This window comes from Lepisosteus oculatus, chromosome 12 (assembly GCF_040954835.1).
Source record: "Lepisosteus oculatus isolate fLepOcu1 chromosome 12, fLepOcu1.hap2, whole genome shotgun sequence".
In the NCBI taxonomy this organism is placed as follows: Eukaryota; Metazoa; Chordata; class Actinopteri; order Semionotiformes; family Lepisosteidae; genus Lepisosteus; species Lepisosteus oculatus.
The window spans coordinates 4,642,978-4,665,230 of record NC_090707.1 but is presented as its reverse complement, the minus strand read 5'-3'; the positions used below and the strand labels follow the sequence as shown (position 1 = coordinate 4,665,230).

Genomic DNA, 22,253 nt, shown 5'->3' with positions numbered 1-22,253 from the left:
TTGAACATATAACAGTAGTTCTGTGCATGCAGGTAGGACTTATTGTAAATTCAGACTTATAAAACAAAAATTGATGAAGTTTCATATGTGCCGATTCTTAATCAAAGGCAAGGCTTGTTAATGGATCACAAACCATGTAATGCATAGGAAACAGTAGTGATAAGGGGAGAGAAGATGAATTGGAGTGCTACTGTACTAATTGAAGTGTGGAATACCAGATGGAACTGTATTAGGGTGTTTGGTACCTAATACACTTCATAACTACATATGATCTTTACTTGCATGGTTAATGCAAACAGAAAAGCAATTTGGGAATGTCAAAGGAAGCACAAAACGATTCTTCCAATATTATAGTCTGGGAAAATACCAGGCTAAAGAAATTTAAGGTAGGTAAATGCAGTGTAAGACATGACAGATTTAAAACAATGTCCTCTGTTCACATCAGATAGATGACCCTGACCTAGAAGAAACAACCTATGAATGGGGCTTAGCCATTTACATTGACTCATCTTAGAACTGTTCCAATGTATAAAACAATAAAAAAAACAAAAAAAAATGCTAGGATATTTGCTTATAAGGAACACTTAAAATAAAAGAAACTGATGTTAAAATTATGCAATGCACTACTTAAACCCCACTTATAATTCTGTTTATAGTTGTATAATGTAGTCCATCAGTCTGGCTCAAGGGAACCATAATAAAGCAGTACATTTACTGCAAGCTAAAGAACAACCACCTGATAGATTTCTGTTTTACCTCTCTCACCAAACCATTTCCCAGAAATATAACAAACTAACGAGCTACCGAAAACCTAAGACCTTCAAGGCCTTTCAGTCTTAGCAACCTTTTGTTCACCCTTAAAAGGGGTTTGATTTCAAAACCTCACTGTGCTGTCATGACCACTGACCATGCACTTTAACTGGCACATATCTTCTGTGAGACGTATAATGAGTAGAGACGTATAAAAGTGTCACATAAGTGTCAAAATATTGATTCAAAGGACAAGCAAAACATAGTGAATGAAGCACCGGCATGTCATGGTCTCAAAGTCTACAAAATACCCCTTCATTATGTGCAGAACTGTACTATTTTAACAGGCAAAATGTGTGAAATTAAAGGTAAATATCTGTTAAAGCTGTGGTTCTTACCAAATGCTCTGCTGTGAAGTATGATCTATTACTCCATCTTTAAAGATCCACTCAAACTGAAGTATATGACAGTAATAAAGCAGGAGACTTGTTATTATTCACAGAGTTCCAGACAGTTCTTAACAGAACCTCGACTGACCGTTGTTTTGCCAATCAGACGAACTGAAAATGAAACAATCACACCACAGATTCTAGATGGGGTCGAGTGGAGTTCTTTGCAGCAGTTTTCATGAGGAATGCAAAGGGGGTAATGCATTGGGAATTAATGACTGCAAAAGCTAATAATGCACACAAGTCAATATTTTTTTTAATTTAGGATCTGCTGCAACTATCCATATATTATGTAATGGGTTCCAATTTCAGTGCATGCCACTCTCTTATTCTAATAGGAATAGATTCTAATCAGCATAGAAATAATACTACAACAATTCACGAGACTGCTCATCTTAGGAGATCTAGGATTGCAATAGAAAAAGGACAATGAGCTCGATACCACAACACATCTAAAAATATAATGGTTGGGTGTCTATTTAAAAGTGGCTATTTTTAAAGCAGGCGACTCACTGTTCCATTATTGCTGTTTTGTTTGCCAGCTCAAGGAGAAATGGGGGTAAACTTTGCTTTAAGGAGAAAACGGGTTAAAAGACGTGGATCTACCAGTCTCAGGTGAAAAGGGAAAAATGATCTACATTTTTGGACAATGTTCATTCAGGACACAAAAGTAATTACAGAACTGACTTTTAAAGTAACAAATCTTTAAAGGTTTAAGTCTACCACTATTGAATGCATATTTAAGTGCAGCAAATAAGAAATCTGCATTCACTCCAAAGCAATTTCTCAATAAAATACAGACGTAACATAACTTTAAATCAATCACTCTACATTATCATTAGTCCATTTTTCAATCCATAACCTAACCACCATCCTTAAAAAAACCTATAATAGTACTTCAAGCTAGAAATTTTAAGAACAGAGCAATTTTATCATGGTGACTTTGATTTCCCACTATAATATCTGTAGCTTATGTACTGTATCTTAGGTCTCTCAGCTCAGTGTCTGCCAATAGACTACAGCTCAGTTCACAACAGGGGTTAATATGAACAGCAGCTTTCACCTTGGAGCAGTGGGGATTGCAGACAAGCATCACAGACCAGGCTAAGAACAGAGGTCAAAGTAAAGGATGAAGTGGATTATATTAAGTACTAAAGTCCTTAAAAGTTGAAGTGCACAACTTCTAAATCTTCTAAATATTAAGTTTCACGGTTTTTACTATACTGATGTAAATCCAAAATTAATCAAAAATATATTTCCATTTTATCTTTCAGTCTGTCCAGCTACATGGCTGATCATCTCAGTGTCTTGTTGTGTACCACGATACATTAGTTCTGGCAACAGCTGCAGTGTTCAGCCCAGTTGGATTGTTTTGGTCAACTTCCAACTCACATTTTTGAAAACGTTTCATACAAAATAAATCACTGTTCTCATCCACTCTCCAATATATTGTGCTAACCTCAAAAAATGATGCACTCATACGTGACGCTCACCAGATGTGGATATGCGCTTTCTTCATTTTAAAATTCAAAACTTAAGGACGAACGTGTTTCATAGCCATGATAAATAATCTTTGCAAAGAACAGCCCTTCCTTGCATGCCGTGAATTAATCACACGGATCCAGCAGGTGGTGCTTTTAAGAGCTTGAAGAACACTTTGAATCACTCCCAAATGCACTTAAAAAGACCTTAAAACCTGACATTCTTTTTCAATGGGCAGAGGGACTATGGAGTTCAGGCAAGTTCAGTTCCACACATTTCCAGGAGGACAATCTTCTGTTCCTTAAATATATCTAAGCAGCAGGCAAGCTCACTGAATTTTCTTATGTGTGTTGTGGCAAGATAAGAGGAATCCTAAGGTCCTAGAAGACCATTTCTCTTAAGAAAACAATAAGACTCCTTACGGTCCTCACATTTACAAACAAGGTAATCTCCATGAGTCTGAAGTGTTAGGATGCTGTAACACATTGCCTAATTAATCAGGCTTCCATGTGAGAATAATGGCCTGAATCAAAAAACCTTCACTATAATACAAATACTAACTAAACACAATCGCAAAAGATATTCAACAGCAATCAAGATGAATAGATTTATACCCATGAATGCACCTTATACCTTATATATATATACACACACACATTTGAAAATTAAATCAGAAATGATTATATTTATGTCATGGTAACACATTAGTGTAAAAAAGTCCAATGTTTAATAATTAGGGTCACTGCATTTAAGAAAGAACCATTAATTGGAGAGATCATCACCTTCCGGTCTTCTTTGAAGACCTCAGCTGCTGCAGTGAAGTGAGGGACAGCACTCTTGCAGTGTGGACACCCTGAAAGACAGAAGCGTGAATGAAGATATGTGTATATTTGCAGATTTATTACCAATCCAATTTACATTAACAGTGAACCAGTTATTATTATTTGTGGACAATAGTTTCTGCACACGGAGAACACTGCCCATGGGGACGTGTGGAAATTGGCTATAAAGAAAAAACATAGAAATTGGAAACATGAATCCCTCTCTCATCTTCCTGTGTGCGAGTATATTAGATGACAAAAAAACTGGATAAAGAAAACGAACTGCTGAGAGTACCTTTGAAGTTAAGTTTCCACTTCACCAAACTCGATTATCTGTCAGTTTCTAGAGCCAAACCTTCATAAACAGGTCTTTCGTGGTAAAGGTCTGTAATCATCAAGGTCATGAGCAGTGGAATTTAATCAAGAAAAAAACTTGGATACTGTAAAAGGAATATTGGTCATGGAAAATGCCACTCAGTAACAGACACAAGAAAAACAATCTGACAAGTGACCAAGAGCCTATAGCCAATTACATGGACTTTCTTAAATGCCTCAGCTGACAATTTTAAGTAATACTTAAAAGCAGAGGACTTAGTGTCAGACACAGACAAGGAGGCCCCTACAGGCATCGCAGTTTACTACTGCCCTTCACGACCCCAGTCGGTCACTGTCACAAGCACACCAGGGTGCACCAAGCCCATGCCAGGCTTGCCAACAGGGATGAGGGGCTCAGAGAGCCTCGGTAGAAGGACCAGTCTGCATGGCGCCTCCACACACAGCTCAGTGTGATGCCAGGGAAAGGCTGAGGCCACGGTCCTTACAGCTGTCCTGCTTCCTGCAGGAAGTCGTGAGAGGCAGACCTGGGCTGTGAAGGAGGAATGGTGGAGCCCTACCACCTGTGCTCATCCTTCTCCTGGAGTCACGGAGCATTAATAAATGCCCTTTTAATAAATTAAATAATTATTAATACCTGCTCTTTTTGTTTCACCTCCTCCAACACAATTTTCTTTTTGCCTTCATAAATGGAACTCCCTGTACATTCTAGAATCACAGAACTGGGTACCAGAGACTCCTGAATTGTTACATATAGCAACTGATCAGGCGTAGCTCAGATCTGTGCTTTGGCTTGAGGGATGTATTACTTTTAGAACTGACATTGCACATATCTGTACAATCTACCCTTCAGTGCTGTACTTGGGCCATTGAACAAACAGTGTAGGTTTTGCTACCGAGTGCAATTCGCATTCAAAAATCTGCTACATCATTCCCATCAGTCTTCCACTAACCCCCCTTTGGTTTAAAGACTCGGCGAAGCTGATGAATTACCTACACTTCTTTAGACTACATTTCTGAAACCAAGCCAAGCACTAAGGTACTAAATATTCATTATCGACCATCAATACTGAGTACACAGAACAAATTACTTATCATAAGATTTTTTGGGAGGTCTTAATTGGCTTCCTGTCTTCTCCCCTGCATTACTACAATTTCAATATGGTGCTTCTTCCTGCATTTCAAATACTCTGATTAATAGAAACTCCATAAGCATCTGAAAGAACATAAGAATGATGCCCAAATAATAAAATCGTTGTGGCACCAAACTGACGGTCCGTGCCAAGCGATTAAATTTATCAAGCAAAAATTACCACTGAATGCTAATTCCATCACTGCAGGACTAATAGGCATTTCATCAGAGGTTTCTGAACATCTGACTTTACCGTTCGAACAAAGCTTGACTACGTGACCTAGTACAGTTCATAATTTGTGGACCATGAGCGTTATTATGAATAATTGAATGCATAGCTTTTTTTCTATTATTATTATTTTTTAATACCAGGCAGCTTTCCAGCAGTATGTCAGGTCAATCTGGACTTGCCTCATTACCCAGAACTCAACCTTAAGTTCCGGCTTTACTAAAATTGCTTAGGCACTCACTAAATGCTTATTTTTGCACTACACAGTCCTAAAACTAATTTGAAAATGCTTTCAGAAGATGAGAAAAAACCCAAATCATCATGATTAGATTGCCTTACACAGCAGTGCATGCAGAGCTCATTTCTGTGAACAGCCAGTTGCTATTTGAAGACAATGACAACTCTAACACCTGAAAAGATTATCGTAATGAAACGGCCAAACGCTGATATACATGAGTTAAACAAGAATCCCCAATTGCATCTTCCTCCAGATGTTGTATTCAAAATGAATGCTTGTATCCTCCATTGTGGCAGGACTGTGGTTTTAGGTCTGAGTGTCCAATAAGTATTTCCATTAACACAAGCAGAAAGACTGCTGAAAGACCTACGTGATCTGAAGACGAATCCTTTAAGCTCTTTGTATAATTAACTTGGCAGATTCTCCAGTGTCATTTATGTCATTTTAGAACACAAAAAAGAACAGAAAAAGAAACTGAATGTTTCAAACGTTCAAACTACTTTTATTTTTTAAATATGAAACTTGCACAAATGCATTTCTTCATAAAGCATCACTGCTTTTTATTCAAAGAAATGCATATTGAAAGCACTAGTCACTTTTTACCTGCTCACTTGTGTGGTAAACAGGAGACTTTACTAGGAAGCAACATATAACTAAAAGCTACAAACTAATAAATACAGATCATGGATGTACTGTAGAATTATATAACAATCTTGCATGAACATTTAAATTGTGAAACCACATATGGTTTCATACTTTAAAAAGTGAGATTTACGAATGACTGTACTTTTTTATATAAAAACCTAACAGTCTGTTTATATTTAAAATGTGTTATGCCTTAAGACTCAAAAGTCTATATACTCTCCAGCATTTGTATATATTTGCCTTTACAATCCAATACAGCATCTGAAATACTCTCCTTTGTAAATATGTTGACTCAAGGAAAATGTCTTCATTTTACCGTTACTTCATCATTTCTGCTTCTTCATATTAATGAAAAATCTGCAATTTTCACTGCACTCTTTAGTTTAAGAGGCAAAAAATGAGAAGTAGTACTCAAAATGGGAAAAAAATGTTCCCCTTCTATCTGAGCATTTGCTTGACCTTAACTCCAAGCTTCTGTCTTTATACTGGGGAAATGTCTGAGCAATTGTGAAACAACTGGGGTTCATCTCAGTGGGCTTTCAACTAGATGCTATTTGTGGTATAAACGCCAATGATCAGCAGTTAACACTGCAATGCATATTTATCTAGCAAAAACACAATTATGCTTTAAAATATTCCAAACTATAAAGGGAATAATCCTACTGAGTTAATGATGACACATCAGAAGAAAATAAATGAATGCCAATCATATAAGAGACAAATGTTACATATCTTCTGGTTATTTAATTACATAAAGTGTGACAGTTTTCTGCTGTAAGCTAATCAACACCATATACAGTATATGTTATATATATATAAATATAAATGTTACATGTTGTTATGTGTTATACTGTAACTTTATACTGATGTGCAATGTTTTTCCTATTTTTTGTAATAGAATAATGTGCAATGTTTTTTTTCTTCTTTTTTTTGTTTGCATTCTATGTAAATGTACAGGAGTGCTGGGTGTCCATAAAAAAAATCCCTCAGGGGGACAATAAAATCTTATCTATACAATATTTCTTAATTCCCAGCGAGAATATTAAAATATCAAAAACAAGTGTAGCCCCAGCAGTTCCTAGTGAGAAAAACAAAGAGCACAGAACAGGAAGAGAACAGATTGGAACAGCCCCTGGAGACTCCGTTCAACAGAGACAACAGGGATGCAGACGCCTGCCTTTACATCGGAAAACCGTCAATACAAACTACACTGCTGGTTGTTTCGCTGGTCCTTGGTTGTCCCTGCCTCGCTAGTTCTTGGCCGGAGGCGTTCAATCCACAACGGGGGGAAAAAAAAACAAAACAAACCCGCCTTCAGGTCAGGCAGAGCCCGGCTGTAAAAAGCCGGCAGGCACTTTGCAATCTCATTGCGTTCCAAGCAACCGGGGATGGCTGACTTACCTGGCTCCTCTCAAGACGTGGGCAGGTGAGCTCCTTGGATCAACTGGCTGTTAAGAACCAAACTGGCTTGATGGCAACCTATTATACTCCTCTCGTTTGTGACCTCCCTTACATTCAATAATAATACAAACCTCCACAATGGTGTGGAGCCTTCTTCACACACCTGAAGAAGGCTCCACGGCCGAAACGTTGTGTTCTCTTTCTTCTTTTTTCAGCATGGAATAAACCTATTACTTGTTCCTTTGCATAATAATACAAATGCATGTATTTACACATTCATACTTGGAAGATGTGTTAAAAAGCCAGGACTGCTTACATGGGGCGTAAAACATGACAAGAGCGTGCTTCTTCTTCTTGAGCGCCTCTCTGAAGTCCTCGGTGCCCATGTGGCTCACACTAGATGGCTTCTCCTCCCACGACTGCTCTGGCGGAGGTGGAGCCTGTGGGCTACAGGAAATTGGGGAGAAGGGGGCCACACCCCTCACTGTAATTAGGCCCTGCGTAAAACAGAATTCCACTGAAAAACATGGCCTGCAGAAAGGCTTTAAAACAGGCCAGAGCACGTTATAGCTGAATCATTTTAAATTTTTAAGCAACGTAAAAAAATAAATTAACTCGGAGAACACGATTCATAAAAGAGCTGTGCTACAGTACTTACTATAAAATCTGAGGTCTTTTCCATCACCAAGTCAAGAACTAGCCTTAATGAGGCATCCGGGAGGCACAATTACACAGGAAGCACTATGTTATTCACGAATCACTGAGTCAGAAACCTAACTCTTCAGTCAAGCAGATCAAATAATAAAAAAGTGGAACAGAAAATAATAAAAGCAGCAGCAGGTACAGAAGCCTGAACTCCTGGTAGCAGGGTGGCTCATGGAGTAGCACTTGTCTTATTCAGCAATCTGAAAATTGTCACAATGTGTTATATTGTTCCATTTCTTTTATAGACGTTTTAAAAGCCGTCAGTCTGTCACTTCTGTTTGAGGGCAATGTCAGATAGATCCCCTCTCCCTCACGGAACAGAAACGGTAATGCTTTACAAGTTCCACCCTCTGTTCATCTTTAATTCACAACATTAAATATTCTCCTGGTCACTCATCTGTGCTTTTGGCATCTCGCAAACTGTAATCGCTTACACAGTTCATTTAAAGGCCAAACGATATTACAAGGTCATTATTCAGAGCACAGGCACACAAAGACATTACTATCATGCTGAATTACAGAGCATGTAATTCATTGGGAACATTTGACCTTAAGCAGGATCAAAGCAAGGTTGTTTTCATTTGTAGCCGAGGTCTCCCAGCCCTTTGCCTTTTAAACCACAGCCCAAGGTTGCTGGAGTTGCAATGTGCGCTGCAGAGATGTAACTTGCTCTGATGGGCTTTTACAGATGCATCCCCTAGAGCCAACGGAGGGTCCAAACAAGGCTGGCAAGCTGGAACGAGAGGTCAGCTAGGGCTGAAAACGTCCAGGCCACACCAGCGTGCCGAACGGGGACGTGCGCTAAAGGGATCTTGCTAACGAACCCGGCCGATGCAATTTCATGGCAAAGCGGAGATCTGGAAAGCCGACGTGCTTTCCCCACTACGGATATCAATGTTTTCATTCTGGCGGTTGGGGTGAAAAAAAAATACAATTCGAGTGATTTTCTTTTGGGGTTACGCTTCTTTTAGAAAAAAGACGGTAAGTTACAAATCACAAATGCAAAAATAAAGTGTATGGAAAAAAACATTAATAACTGAAACCTTTATACTGTTTTAATACAAGTAGTCCAGTGGTATTTTTAATGCAATGGTTTTAGTTAGGGAAGGGGAGCGGCACTTTAAATGTGTAAGATCCTGCAACACTAAGCCACTGCTGACTTCAGGGCCTGCGCTAATGCAGACTCTGTCTCAAGTGGTCGAAAGAAACCTGACAACAAACACATGTGAAATGCTGGCTATAGCTCAACAGACACGCTTTCATTCATCTGGGGAGCTCACCCGAGGTGAGCAGAAAAGAGCAAGGCTTTTTTTTCTTTAAAGACTTTGAGGATTAGGAAAAAAACAAAACAAAACTCTTTACTTGTGAAGCCATTCGATAATCTTGTCTTTGTTCCGCAGGTGTGGCAAGGTGTATTTCTCTTCTCCATTCTCGAAGTACTTGACGGTGGGGAATCCCGAGATGTGGTATCTCTCTCCGATGGTCTTGTGGATTGTGGCGTCCACTGCTGCCAAGACCCCTGGACTCTTGAACAATAAATACATGGAAAAAATGACATATTCTTTCCCTCGGGGCACAGATCTTGACCTGGGTGGAGTCAATAATCTTTGAAGAGGGAGAAATGTCTGTAAAGCATGACGCATGACAGATAGGATGTGAAGTTCCAACAGCACTGGAAACTCAGGTACAGGAAGCAGGAGGGACCTGAACTGAGGGGACACTGGATACCATGTTGTGCATCGTCGACTGTGGCACGCACTACTACTGCTGGCACAGCACAAAGTCCCAAAGAGAACACAGGAGGGCTTGGAGGGCGAGCCAGGCAATTAACATTTTGACCAGGCTCTGTTTTGTGCTCCATGCCAGTCGCCTGAGGCACGCCAATCAATGACGATCCGCAGCACAACAGGTAGAACTTTTGGTTATTTTTTTAAGGGGTCAAAATTCAATGACGTACTGGATATAGCACACACACATTCAGGGTATTTAAATCCGACTGGAGGGGTAGGAAAAGCTGGGGTGGTGGGGGAGAACTAAACAGTAAGTGAAGTAGATCTAATAGATCAGTTTTGCACTGCAGTCAGTCTGCAGAACAAAGCCCATCTTCCGCCAGTTCGACCAGAATTCCACTGCCTAAAACTAGATGTTTGTGTGCGCACAAAGTGAATAATAAATGACATCAGAGAACTCTGGGGATAGGGGTGTCAGAGCTTACTCACGCACCACCATTACCTAATGCAAAACCGTAGTTTTGAACTTGAGAACTGGGCTGAAGGCCATGTAGCAGGTCCAAACTGAAGCCTACAAGGACAGCAACAGAATGAGATAATTGTAACAATCATATGGCCCCGGCTGATTTCATTGGCTTATTTCTGGCTCAAGAATGAGCTATTACCACATATCCCGGACACACCCAGCTAATCAAACTCAAATAAGGAAATCCCACACCCCCCTTCAGAGCCAAGCATTAATGCACGAAGTGCGTATAAGCCCAGTTCCTATTCTTATAACTGAAGAGGTCTTTGTGCTGCAGATTCTGCACATCCCTCCCAGACGAGTGAGACTCACATCTTTGTCCTTGTTGAGGAATTCTGCAGCTTCATCGTATTCTGGCTTCATCTTCTTACAGTGACCACACCCTGCAAGCAAAGCACAAGAAAGCAAATGAATGACGCAACATAACCTGTGAGGTTTCCTTTACCGGCAGTGAGGGTGAGTAAATCCAATGTAACCAGTGCAGGATGCCCGACGTCCAGGGCCTCTCGTGTAAAAGGGGTAATTCATGCATGATGTACGCCTGTTGCACTGGTGCTGCAAACAATGTGCTCCATCAACTGTCTGGCAGCTGACCGAGGAAGGAGGGGCAGAGGGGAAAATGTGACTGAACTGACGCGCTGCAGGGATGGAGGAACAGCATCTTACAATGATGGAAACAGCCTGAGGCAGATATACCCTCATGTCTCCCAAACCTGGAACAAGTCAGCCTCATAACATTCTCACTACAAACTCATCCAACCCTCCAGGCCTTGGGTACATGAACACTGACGTGGGATTAAGCATGTTCATGTTGTTCATGTTGGTTAAAGAATGTACACGTGAAATTCTACATTCAATGCATTTGTATGTAGCTGTCTGGCCAATGGCTAGAAGACCCCTTACTAATGTTTGAAAATAGTGTTTTTACAAGATAAAGTTTACAGTAAGTCAAACTAAGGAGCTCTTTTTGGAATGTAGTCCAGCTAAACTGAGCTCTACCACTACTGTTGGCATTGGAAGAAATAAAGTACATCATTATGTCCACTGAGGTAAAGCTGTAGCACTTACACTAAATTTCCTGATGGTCTGTTGCATAACTTCTGTGATTATTGTAACAGAAATCTGCCAGCATAAAACTGAAAAGGTTGCAAATATAACCCCCCTTTCCTGTTTACCGTGGAAATAGTTTTTTCTTGTTCTTCTGCTGTCTTTGCAGAAAATTGCATGAATTGCAACCAAATGAATATTGTGGATTTAGAATTCCACCTGTCTTACCCCAAGACTCCACGATTTAAGCCCAGGTGGCTAGAATTTTACCCATCACTCAAGAGTTAAGAAGATTTAGGAAAAATCAAAACAAGTATTACTAAGCATGAAAGAATACTGTGCTTCACAAACGTGCTGTGAGGAATCCCACAGCTGGTGTAACCCAGATTGAGTTCTTCTCTCAGTGACTCTGATGTCACCCTTTAGGGTTCAAGTCAGGTACAGAGTGTAAACAGAGCTCTTCCAGCACGTTCCCTGGGAATGCAGTCGCTGTGCTCAACAAGCACAAAATACCTCAGCGACTACGGCATGCACAGGCCTGTAACAGCTTCCATGAAATTCCCAAATACTCAGAGGAATCGACAGTGTTACAAAACAAACAGGCCAGAAGTCAACACATTATTTCGGCATTATCCAAGATTTTGTACATTTTTTGGGCAGATTGACTTAAGTAATACAAGTTTCAGGGTCTTGTTTTGCTGACATGTTTTAAATGTGGCCCCAGAACAAGAACTACAGTAACACCAAAATGAATGCAACAATTTTAGGACTTGTTTCAGAAATGTACACATTTCTTTTACCTGACATTTTCATAGCACCTGTCAACCCTCCCCCCCACAACTGTACTACACTGGAAATCAACATAAAAACACAGGATTCATGAACAAAAGAATGTTTTCAGCAGAATCAAACTGCATCTGCACCCCGAGAGCTCTTTAGGTCTATAATGGCCAGCCTGCTCCTGACAGATCCTGTCATATGAACCTGCCAGCCTCCTTCAGTAAATGTTGCTTTTCTGTGAATAGGAGACTCATACCCCACATCTGTGGGTTTTCTGGACTTACAGAGGCTTGCTCTTTTCCAGCCACCTACATGGACTTGTAAACAAAGTGCAGCAAACAGAGATTTCTTCTAATAGGGTTTCAACTGATAAGAATATACTGTATCTAAGACTCACTCTCCTCTACTTATTTAATTTCACAGTAAAATTCAGAAAACATGAAAAATTCCACGTGCGTTTTTAAGTTTACCTTAAAATACCAACATCTGACGAAACAAAGCAGTTGTCCTTGTATGCCCTGTGCTTAACTTGTGTTTGTGATGATTTATCTTCTAGAAAAATCTGGCCTGTCTCGCACCCTCAGAAAGGACACGTCGTTCCCCTGCAAGGTAGGTGCCCAACAGGCTAAAAACCCTGGTCAGAACTGGAAGGCAAGGATACGGAGTCACACTGTTGCTATCTTGAGCAAGGTACTTCACTCAGATTGCTTCAGGAAGATGCCCAGCTATACAAATGTGTGATAATTTGTCAGTCACTTTGGATAAAGGCATCAGCCAACTAGACGAATAATAATCAGTTTCATAGCTGGGTTTTTGCCTCTCACCCTTCTGGGAGTTGTCTGTCAGCGGTGGGCGAAAGAGACTATGCACTTCGGACCCTTCTGGATGAAAAGCACCATGTAAACGCAAGGACTTACAAAAGTTATTAAGTAGGTTATCTACAGTAGCTGGCAGTTTTAAAAGTGTACATCTCCCCATCATGAGCATTGCTTCTATTTTAATTGGAAACACGGGTCACTCTTGGGCTGAAAAATGTATTAAAATTAGCTTTAAAAAATAATCATAAGAGGCCGTTGGCTTTCTCTAATGGTCTTCTAAATTGAGAAGCACTGTAATTTGCCAGGTGGGAGGCTTGATCTTGTTTACTTAAGTGCAGGCCTGTCTGGTGCAATCACTGCCAGTCTGACTAGGAATTGTCGAGTCAATTGAGAGTTCCTGATAAACCAAATCTACCTGAAACAGCACAGCAGGCATTTTTCCAGCACATGGCCCTTAAATACTCTGCTTTTCTTTTTTTTTAGGTCTTTCCAACAGGCGGGAGCTTTCTGACGACATGATCCCACGGGTGGCAAATTGGAAGAAGGCTCTTTATCTGTTCTCTTTAATTTACCTTAACGATGATGATGTGAAAATTGCAGACAAGGAAATTTCAGCTAAGACAATGTGCCACGACGTCTACTGAATTGAAGGAATGATTAGCTGAATCGTGATATGAGCTAAACACAGAATTCAACCCAAGAGAAACTCTGAAACACGCCTCTTTGCCCCCCGACAACAGGGAAGTCGAGATCTCGATATTTCCAACCTGCAAAATGTCTCTCAAAGCACTACGTAATCTTGGGCTGTGGTTCTGCAGACAACATGAAGTTTCTGTAAAAAATATTTTGTTTTAAAAGCACGAGCCGCAAACACAACTGCAATTCTAAAGCAATGACATGGGGAATCCAGGGATGTAATTTTGCTTTGGAATTCTAACTGCTATGTTTCAAATGGAAACACTGAAGCATCCTCATTAACAAACAGGGGTTTAATGCATTACTTTATCATTACTAAATTAGATGTACCTGCTTAGAAACAACTACCATAATTATTCAGTACATTTTACATGGCTAATTTTACCTGCATTAAAAAGGTACATTATACAACAGATGTTCTAAATAACAGGAGAGCATTCAGAGCTCTGACAGCCAAGGATGGTTAATGTCAATCATTGCTTCAGTATTCTGGTCTCATGGACTTCTATCTTGTTAGCCTACAGCCTAGGTTTGGTCTGTATAACTGCACACATGTACGTGCTCATAGTCACGTTGACTCACGCAAAGACCCCATGTTGTGCTACTGCAGCAAATGGGCAGCAATTTCCATCAATGTCCATTTATTTTTCTCTCATAACTTACCAAGGTTGCAATTAGCTGTTGTTTTACAGACACATTTTGGTGGCAGTTCATACAACTGTGTGTGCTGGACCCTAACTCCATTAGGAAAACAATCTGTAATCAATGCGGTTTGCTCAAGGGTACAGCCGCTGTGCCCCACCTGCGATACAGAGCCCTAACCCCCTAAAATCAGTATTGTTTCTGCATACAGTACTGTGAAAAAGTATTTTCTGATGTTCTGCATATTTTCACGGCACTATACTTGTGTACATCTGTACTGGATTCAGGACATCCATATGAGCAAAGAGTACCAACTCCTTTTTCTCATCTTTTTACTGTATACCCATCTACCCATTTTCATTCTGCTTTTCCTGGTAATGGTCCCTGCGGCAGCACCAGACATCGTTTTCCTCCACGACATATTCCAGCTCCTCCTGGGGATTCCCCAGAACTCCCAGGCCAGGCCGGAGATTTAGATGCTCCGGCCTGTTCAATTGGCCTGCAGCTTCTGCCCGGTGGGATGTGCCTGGCAGAGCTCAAACAGAGGCCCCTAGGGGGCGTCCCCACCAGGGGCCTGAACTACCTAGGGGCGGAGCGATGGCTCTGTGGCTCAGGATCTGCGCCTGTGACTAGAAGGTTGCCAGTTCAACTCCCGCGGCCGGCAGAGGAATCCTACTCCGTTTGGGCCCTGAGCAAGGCCCTTAACCCTAACTGCTCCAGGGGCGCTGTATAAATGGCTGACCCTGCGCTCTGACCCCAGGCTTCTCTCCCTGTCTCTGTGTCTGTGTCTCCTTGGAGAAAAGCTGGGGTATGCGAAAAGACGCATTCCTAATGCAAGAAATTGTATAGGGCTAATAAAGAAACATTATACATTATACCTCAATCGGTCGGACATAGAGCAGCACCAGCTTTTCCCGAAGTGCACGTTCTAACGATTTTCAAACCGCGCATTACAGCACAGTTTTTTAAAGGAAATATCTGTGATAACGGGGAGTTTGAACAAATGGCTCAGTTGTGCTTTTAAAGAGACAAACAATAAGCGGCTTAGTACTCACATGGGGCATAGAACATAACCAGAACTGAAGGGTGCTCTTCCAGAAAGTGGTCGAAGGTTTCTTCAGTCAGGTGATGGACAGCAGAGCCCTGCTCTGACCAGGGAATCTCAGGAGTCTTGGGCTGTGGAGGCTGAGGGCTACAGAACCACGGACAGGTAAGAATGCAGGCAGTGGACACATCTCAGCTGGCCAAAAAAAACTTTACACTTCTAAACAGCCCTTACTTAAAACAGCAGAGCAAGCTAAACAGCTGCATCTGTCTGCACAGAACGAATCGCACTCACAACAACATCTGTGCATGCTCTCTCCACCCTCTTGATTCTTGTTTCTACATCTGAGCCAAGTCAGGACACAATGCACAGAGGAACAAGACACACAGAACTGAGCACAAAGTGTTTAATAATATTTGAAGGCAAGAGAGATTTTAAGTTTTCTAATCTTGGAGATTCTAAATTTTTCTGTACAAGGTACTTGCTGGAGTGTGCTATCATCTATAACTGGCGTAGTCCAAAACATTTTTTTTTTAATCCTTTAAATAACCAATGACAACCTGGAGAGTGCCCATTTCCACAGTAGTGAATTTACTGGGACAACTGGAGTGAGGTATCTTGCTCAGAAGCCCCACCAGGGATCTAATCACATGACCCTCTGTCTAGAGTTAAGAAACCTGACTACCACTTCACACTAGCAGGGAGATGTTTTCAAAATACAGGACACTGAGCACAATTTAAAAATGCAGGCTGTAACCGCTTGGTACTATAAAGGATTTAAATTAAATCTTTGTCCCTGCTACAGCCTCTTCCTTGTGACTGTGATTAACTGAGGTTCTCAGACTCCACACAGGAGGTATGTGCAGTAGTAAGGTCACGCAGAAGCCAAACAATTTACATTATTTTATAAGAGAAATCTGAGGAATGCAAAAATGCATGTTCATATATTTGTTTTTTTCCTTGTGGATTTTAAAACATTTTCTAGAGAGATTTGCATTACAAATTCTTCACCAGCATCCACATTTCCTTCTTCTGCAGTCTAGACCTCATTCTACATCAGCATCTGCTGAATTTGCTAGAGATCACAGATGCAATAGTTCATTGTTAGGAAGTGGAAAGGGCAATTTGACAAACTTTCACACCTCTTACTAAGCCAAGTGCTATAAAGCCCACAACATAACAACAGAAACCTATAAGCATCTGTAAACCATGTTAAACTACGAGGTATTCAGGTAAGAGCTAATCTGGGGTTGAAATGAAATAACTATTTGTGCCCAAAATCACATAGCCGAATGGCTATTTAACCTATTTACCCCCTTGGACGTTTTACATTTTATGGTGTTTCAGCATGGAACCATAATGCATTTATCTGAGAGTTTTTGCCAATGATTGGCAGAAAACACTTTGTAAAGTGTCAAAGTGAAAACAAAATTCTACAGATCCTCCTAAATTAATTATAAATATAAAATAGAAAATAACAGATTGCAAAGGTATCAACCCCCTTTTACCATGACATACTTATATAGGCTCTGGTGCCACCAAATGTCTTTGACAATAAAATGTGAAAAAGCCCACGGGAGGCAAAGACTTCTGATAGCTATTGTACATCTGACAGCAAAGCTATCTTGAAACGATTATAAAAAATCAAAAACAGTGCAGCCTTTTTTATTTGGTTTTCAACATATTAAGTGTGAGTGTATCCTATGACTACAACCATCCTTTAATCATTATTACAGTAAAACTGTCTCAGGGCAAAATCTTTAGTTTCTGAAACGCACAGAGTTTGAAACCAATTGCTCAGCAAATTATCATATACTTTGACAATGAATTCTATTAATATTCTCAGATAGCACGGCTCAAGTGTGAAACTGTGTCAGCTGTTTAGCTGTTTTGCTAAAGAGCAGGTCGAGGCTTACTCCATGCTGAAAAGTAGAAGAAAAATCATCTTAGCTGTGGAGACTCCTGCAGATTTCCTTTGCAAATCTGGACACACGTTTCTTTATAATGTGGCATATTTAAATGTGTCCTGTAGAATCCTAATCGCAGCATCACTGAAGGAATTATTCATCAGTTCACTTACTTTTTCATCCAGTCTGCAATGTCCTTTGCCGTGGCACCGTAATTTTCATAATGATGTAGAAACTTCCCCTTTCTTTCAAAAGAAAAAAGCACAAACAATAGTTAAACATCAACAGCATTAGCAGTGATTTGCCTGAACAAGCCTGAAAAAGATAATAACTGAAACTCTATTTTAAGGTGCAGCAGACAAAGTTCATCCCGTTTCAAAAAGTCTAGTTTATATATATATATTTTGTTTATATATATTTAAATAAAGTACTAATGACTGCATTAAACATCCACTGTAGGACACAGTTATGTTAAATGAGCTCGGCAGAATAAATTTACACCAGGTTTTTGGCTGTAAACGCTAAATACCAAAACCAAAAAACTCCATGTGGAAGCTATTAACTCGAACGAGCAGCGGAACAGGAACCGGTGGACACAAGCAGAAATTCCAGAGAAGTGAATTTAAAATGGAAAAAACCGGAGGCACTTCTTTAGCCAAAGGGTGGCAGGAGTGTGGAACAGGCCACCCAGTCATGTTGCTGAAGTCGATACCCTAGTTTCTTTTTAGAGACAGGAGCCTGAATGAGAGAAATCCTTTGATCCATTAGCTACTAACTACCAGATGAGCTAAACAAGCTTAATGGCCTCTCATTTGTAACCTTTATGTTCTTATGAATAACTGGCAATCAGAATACACTGGGGACTCTGTGTGCTGCATGGAACACAGTGCTCAGGCATCTGACAGACAGCCAGGCAGAACACAGACAAGCTGCTCCTTTTTCATGTAAACACATTTTCAACACTGGTACTCTGAAGTCCACGATTTATGTCAGTCAAATGTCTGGTTTTCAAAAACTGAGCACAGACCGATAATAGCTAATATAACCAATAGATCTTTCTCACCTTGTGTCAAAATTAATGTCTGTTACTTATGCAAGTGGAAAGGGATCAACTGAAAATGGGCAATTGAGGTAATTTGTAGCTGTCACTGATCAGCATGGATGTCTGAACATTGCCATAATATTGTAAAGAAATATGATCAAATGTTAAACTTTTCGTAGATCACTACACATGTCAGTTAAGAGGCTCTGTGTTCTTTTGAAATCCCGCAGACTCCTATAGGCTTATTGGTGTGGATTAGGGTTTCTAATTAATGCAACAGTGAAGCCATCAGTACACTGTTCACACCAAGTTAGATGCGTTAGTTCACTTCTACTGCAAAACCTGAGGCTTTGCAAAGAATTAACAAGTTTTAATGCATAAAGCATTTGATTCATTATACTGACTGTATTTGTATAGCTGTTTACTAAGAGTAAATGTTCGTAAAAAAAAATGAAAAAAACAGATTAAATTATAAAGTATAAATTACCAATACAATTCTTTTAGTATTAGCTAGTGCTGGAGTGACTTTAATCTGGTTAAAAAGGCATGTATGTCTCAGGGGCCTTTTCATGTATTCTTAGTCATTTCCACAGATGGACTGGTATTTAATGAGCTCATTGGTGAATACATTCCAGTATGAAATAAAGAACATTTTAGTTCATTTAAAATATATTATTTTTGTTATATCCGCCCTTTGTAGCATCCCCAGTCGTGCATTTTTCATGTCCCCATGTGCAGCTCTGAACCCTGCCACCGCACGCGGGGAAGAATGAGGAAGTGGGAGCACACTCCCACCCACCCCCCCATCTTGGTGCCACTTATCTCTTAACCCATCAATCGCAGCTCAACACTGCATCAAAGGTGCACTGCTGATTGGGAGAGAGGCCCGTCACTCACGGCAGGGAGCTGTGTTAAATTAGAGTGACTGAGGCTTTTTAACTGAGGCAGTTAAGATTAGACAGCTGATCTTGGGGTCTATGACTGTATGAATATTGAGATGTCTCATCACCCATCAGCTCTATCTATGGTTGTGTCCACTGAAATAAGAAACATTTAAGAAACAAACATGATGCTCTGGGCATTCCGGTGACAGCTGGGAAGAGACACGATGCAGACTTGGACCCGCAATCAAAGAGCTTAAACTGTTTGGGTGAGCACAAAGGCTGAGCCACTCAGGAGGCCCCTAAATACATAACTTTGAATGTAATGCAAGTAGCTTGACATGATCATATCATGGTGTGCAATAGGTTCAAGGTGACGTCAATACATACGAAAGAGCATTACTAAAGTTTTGTGCTGTTGACCTTCAACATTCCTTATTACTCTTGTCTGGTTTTACAGAGGTACAAGATCTTGCTACGTTCTATCAAATTTTGTGTCAGACCCAATTAGGAGAAACATTAACGATTCAGCTCAGAAACTACACCTCTTGCATAACAAATCCTGTGGGATTCAAACAATTGTTTGAGAAAAAGAATTATTTTTTACTGGTAGCTTTGGCAAATGACTCCCTCCCAGTGACCCAGGATGTGCACCTAATGATACCACGTATTAAAGTAAAGTGCTTGGCTGGAAACACATCTGACAGTACAGGCTGTACTGTAAGGTTGCTGAATTAAAGTATTATCAGATGGCATATCTGAGATTGGTGATCAGTTACAATGAACATTTAATTTCTATTTTAAGGTGATTCCCAAGTCATAGTTATATCCTTAACTTTAAAGCTAAATATAATCTTTATATTTAGCTTTAAAGTTAAAGCCATCAATCCTAACCTTGTGGTTACTATACCCTCTGACCTTTCCCTTTCACAGGATGAGTGTTCTCTTATTAGCAAGCCTCAGATTTGTTCCAGTCCCTAAGAAGCTGGACGTCCCGCAAACCCAAGTTGACCTCAACCGTTTTTACCGCAGGATTCGGCTCAAAGCTCATTTTGCTGACGACATCTCCTCACCGGTAGCGGACAACAACCACCGGTCACTGATGCCATTGACGATATCAATCCTCAACAGAGCTCTTGGACTCCCCCTTCCTGCCGGTTCCCACCAGTTGATTACTTTATTAACCAATGCAAAATTCAAGTTCCCAAGACCCTTTCCACTCCCAGGAAACACAGGTCTAACCTCACCCAAGGAGAAGCTCAGGCACTCTGATCTCTCCGGAACAGGGATGATATTGTCATCAAACCAGCGGACAAAGGAGCTGTTGCGGTGTGGCAAAAAGACCTGTACATTAAGGAAGCCTCCAGACAATTAACTGACACTGCTGCCTACCGTCCTCTCCAACAGGATCCTACCAGACTACCAGAAGGAAGTGGTGTCCACTATCTCTCTTCTTATTAGCAACCAGGAGCTCCCCCAGGAGGCAAACTGTCTCGTCGTCAAACATCCCCAGGTATCCCAAATCTATCTCCTTCCCAAAATCCACAAACCCAACACCCCTGGAAGCCCCATTGTCTCAGTATGCAATTGTCCGACCACACTCATCTCTGCTTTTCTCGACAGCCTTATGAGACCTCTGGTTGAAATGCTTCCCTCATATATCAAGGCCCTGATCACACTGATCTCTCTGTCTCTGTTCTCAAAGAAGGGTTTCTCAACTCTTATAACAGAAAGACAACAGAAACGAAACTCATCCTGAAACTAGGTTCAGACCTTCCCCCTTCTCTCAATGACCGACTTATTCTGGTGTAATCTTCTCTTTTCTCATGCAGGTTTTGACTTCACACCTTTCTTCACCCCTCTCCACTTTGCACTTCCTGAGTGGCCTCTCTGCTTCCTCCCCTGCTCCCCTCTCCCAAACTTTTGTTCTTCTGTGCTATTTAATCTTGCTCTCTGCCCTGTCTTTCTCACACCTGAAGAAGGCTTCACAGCCGAAACCTTGCGTTTTCTTTCTCTCTTTTCAGCATAGAATAAACCTATTACTTGTTCCTTTGCAGACTACGCATACTGACGCAGCTACCCACCTGAACTACTAAATATAATTATCTTTTACACCCAACCCTCAACTTAAATGTAACACTGACACTAACTTCAGCCTTTACTTAAACCCAAAGTTTGCCTTAAACTCAAAACCTAAATGTAATTTCAATCACGTAAACCTAAGAATTAGCCTATTTCTATTGGCTATACAGTAACGCATGATTGTTGCTAATTGGCTGATTGTCCAGCCAATGAAAAACCAGCTGCACTGACTAAGATTTACATTTAGGGTTAGTGCTATGTCTAAAACCGAAGGCAGGGCTAAGCCTAGAATTAGGTTACAGACTAACTCACATCAGTGGCAGAACGGTCTATTTTTCCCCATGGCCCTTTCACACAAGATGTGTAAATATATTAGCCTTCCGTTAAGAAGCACCTGCTATAGACTGTGCACACAAAGCCAAGCTCACTCAGAACAGAAAGGGAACTTACTCAAAGTAACAGAAGGTAGGGTAGCCCTTGACATCGAACTCTTGCTTTAATCCGTCAAACTCTGCTGGGTGCACATTCATCCCAGCAAGCACCTGGAAAAGGAGGAACACAGCCTTGAGGGAAAACTCCAGACACAGGGAAGTGACATGCTAGTGTACGCATCTGCATTTGACAGGTACTTTGCCTGAAGAGGAAAGAAAGGAACAGGCAGAGTTCCTTGTTCACTGGGTACGTAGTGTTTCTAAACTGTAGTGTTCCTGGAACCTTTCAGAAATTGACACAGAAGTGACCCTAAGAGCCAACAAGGTCACACAATACACCATCCCCAAGTACACTTGGTGCTCCAGTGGAATTGATCCAGAGCCTTTGGAAGCAGGAAATGCAGACAGCTCAGTTTGATAGAATCTGTTTTTTAAATGGAT

The 22,253-nt window shown here is 40.7% G+C and overlaps 1 protein-coding gene and 1 long non-coding RNA gene across 3 annotated transcripts in view; one reads left to right on the top strand and one right to left on the bottom strand.

Annotated features, from left to right (window-relative positions):
• Nucleotides 1-22,253, bottom strand: part of pdia5 (protein disulfide isomerase family A, member 5) — a 47,757-nt gene that overhangs the window by 4,907 nt on the left and 20,597 nt on the right. The window contains exons 9-15 of one of the 2 annotated variants that reach the window (XM_015358557.2): nucleotides 21,832-21,923; nucleotides 17,550-17,621; nucleotides 15,480-15,616; nucleotides 10,754-10,824; nucleotides 9,548-9,711; nucleotides 7,797-7,927; nucleotides 3,464-3,534 (exon numbers count right to left, since the gene is read on the bottom strand). In XM_015358557.2, coding sequence (XP_015214043.2) covers nucleotides 3,464-3,534; nucleotides 7,797-7,927; nucleotides 9,548-9,711; nucleotides 10,754-10,824; nucleotides 15,480-15,616; nucleotides 17,550-17,621; nucleotides 21,832-21,923 — 738 coding nt within the window. The other variant, XM_069196406.1, reaches the window with a different exon arrangement.
• Nucleotides 9,705-15,296, top strand: LOC107078757 (uncharacterized). The gene is made up of 4 exons (XR_001479724.2): nucleotides 9,705-10,094; nucleotides 10,719-10,897; nucleotides 12,825-12,877; nucleotides 13,570-15,296. It is a non-coding gene; the product is annotated as an uncharacterized lncRNA (long non-coding RNA).